Below are 16,041 nucleotides of genomic sequence, written 5' to 3' on the forward strand. Positions count from 1 at the left end.
TTCGTAGTGGTCGTGGACATGGATTATATAATGTTGAGTAATAAACGAAAGTAAAATCATAATTAAAAATAATTTTGATTGCGTGATAAAAATTGTTTTATATTTTCCAATCACCCTGTAATCTGTGGAACACTCTGTATACAGCATAAAATAATTTGTATGAACGAGTTTTGGGAATGTTATTTATAACACTTTATAGTTTATTTTATTATGTCAAGTTACAACAGAACTATAATAATATACCAATACTATAAATGATATACTATTCTTACTATTATATCGGCGATCAACGGTGTCGTAATTTCAGAGCAAACATAAATATCCAAACTAAAAATAAACAAAATTAAAAACAAATTATATCTTTTGATTCTTGAGAAGGCACCTGATTGGCTACATAACATTTCAAAACGTTATCGTATGAAAATTAAATTATCAATGAACGAACCCAAAACGTTCAAAATCATAATTAATAAGAACTTAGTTCACGTTAAAGTTCATTTCTTGAAAATCGAACTCGTTCATGTCAAGTTCACACAATAATGAACGCGTTCACTTGAACGCGTTCTTTCCCATCACTGAGTTAGTATAAAATTGAAAACCATAACATTATATATCTTAAATACATTTCTATTCATTTATGTATACGCTTAAACGGAACCCAACTGACCTTTTTCTTTGTATACTGGACCCTGATTATTACGGTGCTTATTGTCAACAAAAAAACCGTTTTTTTTCGATAGTCAGACAATACTTGATAATGATTACCAAGAAATATTCCGAAATACGTCGGCTTTTTACAACACATCTAAATAATGATAATTATTTTTGTACCTATCTTATATTAGATTCATAAATGTTAAATAAATAAATAAATTCTTTATTTCGTTATTGATAAATATTTAATAAATATATTAACACAATTTATATTTATACTAGTTACTTACAACTTTCTACTAATATTAAAATTATGAGTAAATTCTATGTCAACTATTTCTGATTCTTATGCTAATTTTGATTGCCATGGCACTGCACCAACACTTGAAAAATATTCAGCGAATTCATCTCGAATTTCTTCTGCCGAACGTGATGATCTTCTTCCAACCCTTTCCATAGGAGTGAATGCACTGTTAGTCTGTATTTCTTGTCTCCACGTTCCATCGACAAGGTGCCCTTCAATTTCATGATCAATTAAGTCCGTTGGTGAATAAATATCTCTCGTTGACTTTTCTTTTCTTAGAAAATTGTGTAGGTATACACATGCCATTACTATAACCTCAGCCTTCTGAGGTTCAAGTAGCATCGGTTTTCTAAATACCCTAAATACGGCAGATAGAATACCAAAAACATTTTCGACAACTCGCCGGGCTCTCGACAAACGGTAGTTGAAAATTCTTTTATCCGATCCCTTTTCATGAGAGCCGGGGTAAGGTCTAAGTACGTTCTGTTTTAAAGGAAATGCTTGATCTGCAACAAATACGTATGGTACTGCCTTTTCCTGTCCAATCAATTTTTCTGCTGGTGGAATCTCTAATTTTTGTTCTTCAAGCTGTTTAAAAAAAGATGTATTTCGAAAAACTCCGGCGTCTGAAATTCGGCCCTGACATCCGACATCAGCATATAAAAAATTGTAATCGGCATCAACAACCGCCATTAACACTATACTGAAAGTTGATTTATAATTGAAAAAATCACTTCCACTACCAATTGGTGCTTGTAGTTGTACATGTTTCCCATCAATTGCACCAATGCAATGAAATTCCAAACGTATTCATATTTTTTTGCAACGTTTAACCACTCTTCTTGGGTTTTAGGTATCTAAAATCGACAAAAATATTTAATATCTTATAATTATTTGCTTATACAAAACATTTTAAATCTACAGACTTTAGCTATAAAAATGTAATGTTTTATCATATATTTTTATTTATTAACTACCTAAAAATAATTTGCAAGTATTCGCGATATGTTGATAAATTTTGTCAAAATTTGATCTGTATATATGTTACCGGCAATATAGACAATTCAGGTATTTTGCAAACTACACCTAGGCTTTATGCATATTGACCCATTTTAGGCAATATAAATAAACATATAATGTTTATATTATTATTTAATATAACTAGGTATTTTATAAATACCTAGGCATTATGTAAATGCCAATTTCTTTTAGCAAAGAAATAACAAACAATTTTCATAATCTGTTAAAACATTATATTAATTTTTAATTTTATCTATTACTATATTTTCAGTACATTGATATATTATTATTATTGTATTATTATTATTTTAGTTAAGTAATATTATTTACATTTTACTTAAACTAATAGCTACTTATTACAAATGTTGTAGAAATGACATTTTGAAGTGCACAAAACATTATTTTTAAGGCAAATGCACTTTTTATTTTGGCACTATCTTACAAATACTACAAATACATTTAAAAATCCTTGGTCAGTTCCTAGACTGCGTTCCTTTATGACTGTCTGTAATGCTACTTCTGTCTCTATTGAACCTCGTCACTTGTAGTAGCTTTTTCTGACATACTGTAAACTGACTTCTGGCATATAACTGCTTCATAACTCATCCCGAGTTCCTAATCGATAAAACCATCACTATCACCTAAAAATAAATATCTTATAGTTATTATTATTAAATTTACAATTTTTAAACTTATTTATTACTTCTAAAACAATTGCCAGTATACTTGCATCTAAACGTCCTTTATCTACCTCAGAACTGAACACGTACAGTTGAATGAATTGTCAATGGTAATAGCTTTCATCCGACCACACGCCATCATTTTTGCTTGATTTTCAAGATTTTCCTCTTGGCTTTAGTTCGCATGACATTATGCTTTCTGCTATTTAATTTGATAGTTGTAGCTAATTGTTGTTCTGTATGTAATGCTTCATTTTCGATGTTTTGTGGTTGTTCTGTAATTTTTCTGTTCTGTTACTTCATTTTCAATATTTTGTGGTTGTTCTGTGATATGTTCTGTGTCAGCTGATACTTCATTTTCGACTTTTGTGATCATTCTGTAATTAATTCACACGTTCTTCATTTTCATCGTACTTATTACACGTGGTAAATTTGAAGTGTTTAGACCAATTTAGTTTTGCAGCCAAATAAAGCTTCATATGGAGACATTTTAATACCAGAATGATAGCTCGGTTTTCATAAGCTGGATGAATCGAGTCCTTCGTTCAGTGTCGGTTTTTCATCTGCATCCACGTTGTCAACATATTTTCAATATCCTGACGGTATTCTACACTACCTTGAGATTGACTGTGCCGGTTTGCCATGTACTATTTTTAATTCGGGCCACATGTTTCTTAAATTAGACACTATTTGGTTTGAAAATTCTCGTCTATTATCAGACTGCAAAATAGTAGGAGCTCCAAGCAACGTAAAAATATCTATAATATTATAGACTTCTTCAGCCCGTTTAAATTCGGAGGGGCTTGAGAACAAATTTAGTGAGGTGATCCTGTACACCATAATAAATTTAAATTTTCCATCAGGATGACTGGAAGTCTATTAAATCAACTTTTGGCATCGGGAATAAAGTCTGGAGATATTATTGGTTTAATCCACACTTTTTCGAGCCTTTGTTTTGCTGACATGGTTCACAAAATGCAAAATGTCTCTATATCACGTGTTATATTTTATATTTATTACCAAGTTCTTTGATTATTCGATCACGCCCACCATGTCCTATTGATACATGTGTGGCTTGCAATATATCAAATAGCTCACTGGTTGGCAACATAATACAGAACAACATTGTCATCTTTACAGGAATATAAGTTTCGTTTTCCTTGTACAACCAGTATATCATACCTACGATAACAGAAATAAATCAATTAAAATAAATCTAAATAAAAAAATAGATGGCTGTATTTATAAAAGTATTTATATACAGGGTTCAAGGCGCGGATTTCTATGCACTAAAAGTATCGAAATACGCCATATAATATGCAGTAGAAATCACATTAAAATATTTTTATTTATTTAAAATTTACAAATTAATGATTTATTAACAAATAATTAATTACTTAAATACTAACGAATAAAAATAATTTCAAAACACCAGAAAAAAGATGACATTGCATCAAAATCCCAGCCCCAGCCCTCGGTTAAAATTACGAAAACAATATATTTTTTTTAAATTTAAGCCCTGAATTAAGTATTTTTCTAATATGAATTTCTACCTTTGATTAAACGGAAGTCTTAGTTTTTCACGTCCAGTTTTATTCTGCAATAATTTCTATCAATTCGTTATATTTTCATCAGACAAAACTAGTATTATTAGCCAAATTTTACGGTTTTTATGTAGTTCGTTATAAAATTTGACTTCATATTAATCGTATCCATAATAATGCCACACTGCTACGAGAAACGAGAATGACGATAAAATAATAAAAGTAAGAATGTTCAATTAGTTCACACCGCGACGAGATACGAAATGACGATAAAATAATAAAAATATGTTCAATATAGTTCGTCAGAATTATTATTTTATAGTAGGGTATGAATCTGATGCAAAAGATTAAGATTCTTATCTTTATTGTGTCAAATCATCACGCGGCGGCCGGCACACGCATTTACAATAAACGATAGTAAAGTCGTTGGTGAATAATTAGTCAGGTAAAGCGCAGACTTGCGCACTGTATATTTTTCTTTTCACATTTTTGATTTTGTCAGTTATCTTATAATTATAATAGATTGATTGAAATAATAGATTTATTATTAATTAATTTGTAATTTTAAATAAACAATCCTGCAAAACCGCGCTCTAGTAATAGTCGATACCCAATTTTGTTTATTTTGATCATATTTCCTATTTCACTTCTGGCATTATACATAATACCTAGGCAAAGTTCGTATTGTGCATATTTCCGAGTGATTTTTGGCATTTTCTATAATGCCTAGGCATTTCACAAAACACCGGATTATCCATACTGCCGGTAACATATACATATTACTTAATTTTTACTTAAATATATTAATATTTTTCAACTGCTATTACAATAACTTATGAGAAACGTTGTATTATATTTTAAAGATTTTTTGGTCGGCCAAAAAATTTTTATCGTTATTTAAAAAAAAAATACTTTGAAAATATAATTGTGTATAGAAAACGCTAATATAAACATTTGGTGAAAATTTTAAGTATTTACATCGATTAGTTTTTAAGTAATAGCAAAATAAAAAATTCGATTTTGTTGAAAACGTTTTTGCGTAAAAATTCCCGTTTTCTGTCATTTTTTTTTTTGTTTTTCTCGATTTTTTTAAAAACTGTTGGAAAATGTTTACTTTTAACCTTTAAAATGCACCAAGGATATCCACTTTGTCATCGGAAACCATCCCCAAAGTTTGAAATTGAAGCATTATTTCGACTAGTTATGCTGTACACAGACAAAAATAAAAACTGATTCTGTTCAGAATCTAAAATATGTAATAAGAAAAATTTTAAATTATTTTAACGTGTAAAAATAAAATAAAAGATATAAATATTTTCATAACCATGCGAACGCAAGTACTGACATAGTTAAAAAATATTTGTCCACTACTACGCTTGTCTAAACATTAAATACGTATAATTCATAAATTACTCGTCCTTAATTCGATTTTTATGTATCAAAATGCTCAGAAAATTATTCTGCTTTGGAATATGAAATTAAAACTATGTTGTCGTTCAAAAAAGAAAAAAAATTAAAAAAATATAAGGATAAGAAATATTTAAATAAATAATTTTTTAATAAAAACGTTGTTTTTCAACAACTTGAAAGTTGAAACTATATGTAAAAAATATTATGAAATATATTTTGTTTTCAAAAAAAAAAACTTTTTGAAATAACGAGTATTTTATGATAAAAGAATCATAAAATATGATAAAATAAACATTCGATTAAGATTCAAGAATTATTCGTTTTTTTCGCCGAAAAAATGTTGCATAATATTTATAATTTCTTATTGTAGCCGATTGTCACGCATATAGAACATGATAAATCATATGAAGACGTTATTGAAATCGAATCTATTGTGGAAGATAAATATAGTGAACATGACACAAATGAAGAGCAACCTCAAAAAGAAAAAGTTTTTGTTTCACCACAAAAACCAAAGGGATTAAAAAGAAAAAAAAAATCAGGAAGACCCTAGGATAATCGAAACATATAAATTAATAAAAGAAATTTCCAATAAAAGGCAAACACCTAAAGTGAAGAATGATAGTATTGTTTTTGGTGAGTATGATGCCAGTAAACTGGAGTTATTTGATCAACGTACAAAAACAATGCTTCAACATCAAATAAGTAGTCTTATTTGCACTACTGAAATAAACTATATTCATAATAATCCTGGTAACCAAAATTTTCAATTTAATATTAATAATCAACCTTCAGCCAGTTCAGCCAATTCAATGTCATTTTCATCTCCACTGTCATCACCAACTGCATCATCTATTCACTCAATGTCTTTCACTCCACCTCAGTCACCATATTACCCTTCTATAGTGCAACAGCCTTCTTATCATATGTCTAACTTCCAACGTACATACGAGTATCAATATCAGCAAACACCGCCTATTAAACTACGACACATCAGCTAATGTCAATACATCAGAAACTATCCCAATTGATGACCTAATTACTACGTCAAATTTATAATACAGTTTGGTCTGAAAATTTAAAATTAATTTTTTTTTTTATTATGTTTTTTAGCTTATACTTATAATGAGTTTATTACACTGTTATATTATTAGAAAGGATATATTGTTATTTTAAAAAAGAGATATTTTAATTTTGATTTTTTAATTTTTAATAATATTGTTCTATGGTTTATACATGATACTTATAAGTTTATTACAATGTAAGTATGTAAGCATATATTTATTTTTTATTTTATAATTTTAATATATTTAAAAAAATTACCTGTATGTAGTCTTGTAGAACTTCAATTATGGCCGTACAGACCTCTGGTATAATGTGTGAAATCGATGATTTCGAAATTTTAAAAAACAATGACAAACTCGCAAATGAATCTCCTGTCGCCAAATACCTTAATGTCAAAGCGAGTCTTTCATTACAGGGTATAGCTTTTCGAAAATTTGTATCTTCTTTTCGAATTTTAGGTTCAACTAATGTCAGTAATTGGTTAAATGTTTCATATATATGACATTCTACAGCAATTTTTAAAATTATCACCGCCATCTTTTTGTAAATCGCTTAGTAACATTCCATTACTCAAACCTCTATTACTATACAACGATGTCATACACCAGCGACGTTTTCTTTTTGTCTTCGATTTTTTTTTTATCAATGCTTTCACGAGTACAAAACTTGAAGCAGCTAATAACAAATCATCTTCTTCGCTTGATGACATTTTAATTATAAAAATTCAAATATTTAAATTGAACACAAATCTTTTACTAAAATTTTTTAAAAAATTCAAATTTTCAACAGTCTTTACTCGACAGCAGCTTGGTCGATACTGAATGTATATTTTTTTTTTTGGTATTTAGGAACGAATATTTTTGTGAGAGCGAAGACTAGCGAATGTGAACGAGCGAACAATGTAAACGGTCGTGGCCGAATATCTAGCAAATATGCGTTCGTATTCGTTTGCTAGCTTTCGTTCGCGTTCGGGCTCCAATGTAAACGCACCTTAATAGTCTCAAGTGTCTCATTACCTGCTCGTCGCATTCGACCCGGTAAAGCACGATTCCGTACGATTTTGTTCAAACAATAGATTGTCAAAAAGGCCCCAAAAACAACACAATTGCGTACGATTGTCTGTGCAATGTTGCCATTTAATATTGTCAATTCGTGTAAAAAAAATTTTAAAATTTTAAAAATGTAAAAAAAAAATAATTATATAATACTTGATAAATATTTTATCTGTCGCTATTTAATATTAATTATAGTTAATTCGTTTAAAATATAAAATTTATATAATAATAAAAAGATAAAATTATACAATACTTAACACTTGAGGACTACAGTTAATATTGAAAAAATTACGTTAGGGACGAATGTCGTGTGTAACACGTGATACCGGATTATGAATTATAGACTGAACAATATTATCTAAAAAATACGTTGGGGACGAATCACGTGCTAAGCGCGTGATGCTTAGAACCTAACCTATGCTAAATGTGGACAAATGATTTTTTCGCCATTATTTATCGTTATCCGGCGGTTTTTTCTAATTTTTCAAAAAATTACAATTTTTTTAATTGTTATCAGATTTATTATCTTTTTTCTCATATAATTATTGATGTGTTACTTTATACGCACATATAAGTCACATATTACTTTTGTATAAATGTCATTCACCTATGAGATATCAAAGTTATACTGTTTTAATACAAAAAAAAATCTCTAACTTGAACACTCATATGTATTTATACATAGGTAAATATAATTAAAAAGAAAAAAATGTATCAAATTTATTTTATTGTTTATTAAAATCCTCTGTTATTTAATATTCATATAAATATAAATATAATTTGTTTATAATTATATACTTGTGATGGGTAATTAAAAAAATTATAACATAATTAAAACCTTTCAAAAAATTATAGTCAAATAATAATAAAAAAACGTAAAACATAACACTTATAAAATCCTTTTTATAACAAAAACGAAATACATACTTAATACTATAAAGTAATGTAACACGTACCTTCGTGTCAAATATAAAATATAATTAATTAAAAATAAATTCACATCCAATAGTTTTGTTTGGTATGGTAAATTTCAAAACATTCATCAACACATAGTGGTGTATTACAGCTACAGTAGCTGTTAGGTTAGGTTAGGTAACTGGACGCCATAAACTAATAAATGTCTTGGTTTTTCCTAAGTCCCTCGATGTATTTATGCGATAACGACAAGTAGGTATTAACTTTTAGAATCGTGGTAATAAAAATGATAAAAGATCCGATACAATTCTTATCGTTCATGTACGGACTTTGTACCTACCTACAACGACGACTAATTTTTAAAAAAAAAGTCGTCAGTCGTCACTCGTTAGCTCATATATTTTGTCATTCGACGTGAATTTGCGTGTATAGTGTTTTATTTAAAATGTCTAGTAATGAAAGTGATTGTGAATCGAAACCGCTGAAAAAAAAACCTAGACGCATGTGTGTATTTTTAGATAAATGGTTAAAAGAAGATACATATTCGTCGTGGTTACAAAAAAGTAGTGAGTCAGAAGCATTTTGTTCTTTATGTCGGGTTACGTTTACAATTAAATATGAAGGATTTCTTGCTTTAAAAAAACATCAAAATAGCGAAAAACATAAAAAAGGATTATCTATTGTTAAACAAAATAAAATAATGAACAGTTTTTTTTCAACTAAAAATAGTACAGAAACAGAAAATATTGCTCGCACTGAATTAAAATTAACTTATCATGGTATAAAACATCATCATAGTTACTTGTCTCAAGACTGCGGTAATAAACTATTAAAGAATTATTTTTCTGATTCAACTCTAGCTTCTAAAATTCATTGTGGTCGTACTAAAATTACTGCTTTAGTAGAAAATGTATTAGGTCCATATTCAATAGAATTAGTTTTAAAACAGCTAAAAGACACATATTTTTCTATCGCGACTGATGCATCGAATAAAGGGAATAAAAAGTTTTTTCCTGTTGCTATTAGATTCTTCGATAAAAATATTGGTACATGTACACGTATTTTGGATTTCTATGAAAATGCAGACGAGACATCTCTATCTATTGGTAGCTGTTTAATAGAATGTCTTGAAAAAAATAATATAAATTTAAAAAAACTTGTTTCGTATGGAGCCGATAATTGTTCAGTTAACTATGGCAAAAATAAATCGGTTTTTGTTTATTTAAGAGATCAATTAAATTTACCATATTTAATACCGGGGCATTGTCATATGCATATTTTGCATAATACAGCAAAATTTGGTTTACAAAAGTTGACTTATGATGTTGAGAATTTAATTTTAAAAATTCATTCTGAATTTTCATTAAGTGCTAAAAAAATACATGAACTTAAAAACTTTTTTGATTTTATGGATACAGAATTTGTATCGATTCTTCGTCACGTAAAAACTAGATTTCTTTCATTGTACCAAGCTATAGATACACTTTTACAATCATGGCCCGTTTTAAAATCGTATTTTCTTAGTCAAGGAGAAGAAAATGTTAACAATGTTATTTGGTCCTTTATATCTGACCAAGAAAACGAACTTCGAGGTGATCAAAATCCGAGTTTACCAGAGCTATATATTTACTTTGTTCATAACATTATGTATTTATTTTACATTAAAATAAAAACTGTTGAAAGTAATTTTATTGAGATAAGTGAAATTCATTATATTTTTAAAAATTTATTAAATTAATTTAAATCACGGTATGAAAAAAAATTTTTTGGTTTTAAAACTAATCAAGGCTTAATTTATCTTAAACAGTCTGAGAAATTAAAATTTGAAAAAGACGCATTGATTGTATATTCAAGAATTATACACTATCTTGAAAAATGGTATGATTACAGTCCGTATTCGTTCAACGAACAAGTCACGATGTTTAACTTAGAAAATCCAATTGATATAAATAATGTGTTTACTTTTTGTAAAAGCCAAAAAATTGAAATAAATGGAGACCAGTTGTTTTCAGAAATAGTTATTTTAAACGATATTTTACCTACAGTTGATTCCGAAAATAAAAATTTGTCATTATCCCAAAAATGGTCTAAAATTTTAATAAAAATAGATGCTCCTAATTTATTGAAAATAATAGAATATATTTTTGCTGTTCCGCCAACAAATGCATTTGTGGAACGTATTTTTTCGGTAATGAAAAACTTATGGACTGATGAGAGGAACCGACTCAGAGTAGAAGTCATTAAAGCAGAAATTATGACAAATTTCAACTACACTTTGTCGTGTCATGAATTTTGTGAGTTTTTGGAAACAGAAAGTGGTCAACAACTCGTAAAGGCGGCAAAAAGTGAAAAAAAATACAATTTTAAAAAGCAAAGCACATAATTAATATATATTAAATTTTTTTATTGTAAATTACTTATATTATTACTTGTATTATCATTTTTATCATTTATCAATTTATCAGAATTATAGTAATAGTAACAAACTAAAATAATAAATATGTTTATATTATTTCTTTTACGACTAAAAAAAAAAAAAAAAAAGGTTTTCAGTAAACGTCCAGTTTTACAAATTATAAAAGTTGGCAACCCTGATTTCCTGTAGAACGCTTAGCTTTTTCAGCGCAAACTTTACATACCCTTCTTGGATGAGCTTTTGACAAAGTAGGAGGAATTTTAGAAATAAAATGACGACCTTTTAAACGGTTCTCCGAGTTTGAAACTTCATTAAATCGTGGGTAAGAATCTGATTGATTTGCAAACTGCGAAGCCAAATTTATCATGAAGTTTCTAAGTCTCAAATTCTCGTTTTTGACATTTTTCGTTTTTTTGTGAAGAATAAAACTGTTCACTGTACTGACCATAAATAAATGGAAAAACATTTTTTTCCACCATTTCATTGTTTTTCGATTAAAAGGGTAATATGCAATCATCTGATCGCCATGATCGACACCTGTTTTATATTTGTTATAGTCAATAATCACTTGTGGCTTAAACTTTTCTAAGGGCCCAACTTTACTTCTCACGGTTACCGGAGCTAAATCAGCATTATGAACTGTCGACATAACTAATACATATCTTGTATCTTTCCATTTCAGGAACTTTGAGGACCACATCTAGCAAAAGTAATTTCACCTTTTAATAATTTTTGTTTAATTAAATCTTTTGGTAAATTTTTCCTATTTGACATGACTGTACCGACTGCATTAGTTTGTTTATTCCAGAGGTGTTTTAAAACTAAAGGACTCGTATAAAACCTGTCCATATAAATTGTGTGGCCCTTATAATAATAATCACGCAAGAGTCTATCATACAACGCACATATTGAATTATCCTGCTGTTCTTTACCCGAGTATATTTCAAAATTTAATGTATATCCGGTTTCAGGATCAGATAATATAATATACAGTTTCATACCATATTTCTGAGGTTTGTTTTTCATATAAACTCTAAAACTAATTCTTCCTCTAAATGGACAGATCCCCTCATCTACTGTTAAATTTTGAGCTGGTTTGTAAAATTTTGAACATTGCTTACTCAAAAAATCGGAAAATGGACGTATTTTGAATAATCTGTCGTGATTTATATTTTCCCTTGGTACATATTTACTGTTGTCAACTAAATGCAACATGGATAATATTGATAAAAAACGGTCTCGTGGCATTACTTTTGGAGCAAAAGAACTTTGTATAACGGTGTTTTGAGACCAAAAGTCCTTAAGTTGAGGTTTCGGTATAAGGCACATATGCAAAATTATTGCAAAAAAAGAATATATTTCACACTCTTTTACGGGTAACCATTTATTCCATACAGAATTGAGCTTAAGTTTATTTGCTCTTTTTAATTTTTGAATGGTTGTATAAGCATACCTATTTGTTTCTTTTTTAATCATTTTTATAATATGATCAGGGAAAAATAATTTAAAAAAATCTAATTCATTAGATTGTGCTGACAAAGAAGTTGAAATATTTGGTGTAGACGAAAATACATGAGATTTCGGTTTAGTATTTTTTACTTTCCATTTATATTCTTCTGTTAAACCCTTCCGAATACGATTATTTCTAACACTACTCCTTACTTTAGGTCTATTCAGATTTTTACGATTGTTAACTGCTACTAAATTAACAGGACTTGCAGTATTTGGCATTTCTTCAAAAGAGTCTGCAAACCCCCATAATTCAGCTGCGTTTTCCGAATTGTGTTCGTTTTCATTTACGGCTAAGTTATTTTCCAACACACTTATATTCAAATATTCATTGGAAATATTATTATCAACGACGACTAAGTTCTCGGAGTATTCATTATAAATATTACCAAAGTGTTCGACTACAGGTAAAAGATCGGTATAAACTGGTTCATCACTTTCAATACAGTTAACATCATCAAACTCAGAGCCACTATCATCAAAAAACTCGTCTTCGAGAACGCGGATTATATCTGCGTCATCCATAGTTTAAAATATATAATAAACTGAAATTTTATCAAAAAGTAGGTACTTCCTCAATCACAATCACAATGTCACGAATATTATTTATTATCACGGCGCGGCGCGGCAATGCGCGGTCAAGAATCGAATGAACAGAAATATTGTAGGTTAATAATTATTCTTTAGAAAAATCCTAAATATCGATATTATTTTTACTATCGATTAAGAAATGAATGAAAATTATAGGAGAAATTCTGTATTTAATATCGATACTGGAAATCGAAAAACGCGTCTAACACGTGTTTCGTCTTTTATCAGTACAAATGACATGACGCATCTGACGCGTGGTTCGTCCCCAAAGTGTTAATAAATATTTTAAGTCGATTCGTATAAAATATAAAAAAATTTAAAACTGTAAAAAAAATAATTATATAATACTTGTTAAATATTTTGTACATCACCATTTAATATTTATAGTCAATTCGTTGTTTAAATTATAAAAAATATATATATAAAAAAACTGTAAAATTTCTGTAATAATCTAAAAAAAAAAAATTATAATTTAATTCCTTGGTATTTGTTACAAATACTTAATAAATATTTTATTATATTTTTATGAATCAAATATTTTTTGTATTCGTTAATTGTGTGGTCTAAACGTTGTTTGTCGGCTAATGCCATTTTATTGAAACGCCCTTTAGATGCTGATATAATTTTGGTGCAGGTCTCTTCTTGGATTTCCTTCAGAACTGATATAACCAAATGAATAGAAGGGTGTGGATTATGAAATTGCGCATTGTATGTCCTATGGAAACTCTCCGATCTATTTGTTGTACTAACAACAATACAAATATATAAGAAAACAGGTTAGGTTATAGTATCTACTATGTTACTATGTATAGTTATTTAGTATTACCTACCGAGGATTTTCTGATGGCTCTTGAGTCCAAATTTTTGTCGGAAATAGACAATCATCTTCTACGTACGTATTTAATAAATAATCAGAAAATAAGCATCCTATATCTATATTTTGACAATGGACATATAGATACAAGTTCAACGAATGCATTTTCAATCTAATGTGGTGGTAGGAATGGTAACCCGAAAAATAGTTTCAACCATTTTCCTCACTCGTCGTCGTTAGTATATGCTGTACGGAGTTGCTGCACAGAATTTATCTGTAAAGTTAATACGTTTAATATTATAATTTTATAATGTATATATTTATAATATATTTTAACTATAATTACTTTTCGACATGATTCATGGGCGCTTATTTCAAAATCTAAATGTATTTTGCGAATAACAAGTTTTTTGAAAATAAGTTTTTCACACAAATCTTGAAGGTACAATCACATGTCAATGTAGGTTGATTTAGATTTTTCAGGCAAGAAAAAATAAGCCACGGGTATATAAAAGCCATTTCGCAAACAATTAGTATAGAGCTGAATATAATATTTTGGTGCATAATTAAAAGTACCATCGGCAAAAAAATCTGATGAATCAACCATACAATTTAGATTTTGTTCTGTAGTAATACAAAGGAATAATTTGTTATCGGGCACAAAAACAAATTGGTCACCTTTAAATTTAAGTACATCATTATTATCCATACTTTTAAGTTGTTCAATCGACTCTATTAGAGATTTAGGAAAAGTCGGATATATTTGTCGTCGTTATCCCTATGTTCAATTTCTGAATGTACACTATTTACGAGTTCTGTTCGAATTATTTTTATAGGTCGAACAGAAATATAACCACTTGCTTTGCGTTTACTGTTTTCTCTTATAACTTGTCTTTCAATACTTAGGACTGAATTTTCACTATGGTTATGTTCATTCGTCGTTTCGTGGAGTAAATTTCCATGTGTTACAATGCTACAGTAGCACGACTTTTGTATACACCATTTTTTAAGACCATCTTTTCGTGTTCATATAAGCCGATATTTATACAAATTAAGTAACGCAAGTGGTTTTTCTTTTTCAGAAATAATAAACTTCACTTCGTTATTGACTTCCATATCATTGACTAAATTAATAAAATTATATTTGTTTAACGCACCGCACTTTAACACTACACAAAATCACAAAGTTGTCGACTGGTGACTTAGTAAAATGTATAACGTACAACGGTCAACGGGGATACCTAATTAAGATAAGATATGATATCTTATGATACATCAAAAAGTTATTTGATAGGTATATATCATTGTTGTACATCAAGTTTATAAATGTTACTAAACAGACGACCGGATTTACAGTCCGATTTTTATAAATAGAGTTAGATTGTGGTAAATTGACAGTGCTATTTTTCGCTGGAATCAGTAAGTTCACCTAGTACGCCGGACGCCGGCTCCGGCATACTGTACTTGGAAGAACAAGGCGGCCGGCTGGCAAAATTTAACCGTTTGTTTGGACCCTTACTTATAGTTAAGTATACGTGAAAACACCGCGGAATACATGACACGGTCGAACGCGAACCGCGTATGTGTGAACGCGTATCAGGCGGTTGCATTTAAAATCAAAAAATTTGAAATTTTTTGGCGGTTCAGCCGCTGCGGCTCAACCGCTATGTGTGGCCCCGGCCTAAGTCAAATAGACAAATCTGGCAACATTGCACTTAACTCTTGGGTACAAAACGTACGGAATCGTGTGTCTTAAAATGTACACGATTCCGTACGCTGATAAGGACCGTACGGAATCGTGTTCTACCCCGGTCAATACAGGTCGGAAGAACGTGACACCCGTTCCACCGATACCGTAAACATTTAATATTTTTTCTAGAACATAACACCGGAGATACTACCGGATATTATGGCAGGAAAATATATGAATGAGTTGACCGCTGCGGAGTTACGTTATGAATGCAGTCAACGCGGGTTAACGGAAGGAGGCACGAAAGATGCACTCGAAATCCGTTTAGCTCAGCACTTCGCGGAGATGGGCCTACAGGTAAACTCCATCCGGTT

At 29.5% G+C, this 16,041-nt stretch overlaps 1 protein-coding gene and 1 pseudogene across 1 annotated transcript; one reads left to right on the forward strand and one right to left on the reverse strand.

The window, feature by feature from the left end:
* Positions 1 to 1,000: 1,000 nt before the first annotated feature.
* Positions 1,001 to 1,651, reverse strand: LOC112598277 (protein ALP1-like). The gene has a single exon (XM_025344679.1). The coding sequence runs from the start codon at positions 1,649 to 1,651 to the stop codon at positions 1,001 to 1,003; it is 651 nt and encodes a 216-aa protein (XP_025200464.1).
* Positions 1,652 to 3,522: 1,871 nt separating this feature from the next.
* On the forward strand, positions 3,523 to 6,671 carry LOC112598278 (annotated as a pseudogene).
* Positions 6,672 to 16,041: the final 9,370 nt, after the last annotated feature.

This window comes from Melanaphis sacchari, unplaced genomic scaffold, assembly GCF_002803265.2.
Source record: "Melanaphis sacchari strain LSU unplaced genomic scaffold, SCAv2.0 Contig470_pilon_pilon, whole genome shotgun sequence".
Taxonomy (NCBI): domain Eukaryota; kingdom Metazoa; phylum Arthropoda; class Insecta; order Hemiptera; family Aphididae; genus Melanaphis; species Melanaphis sacchari.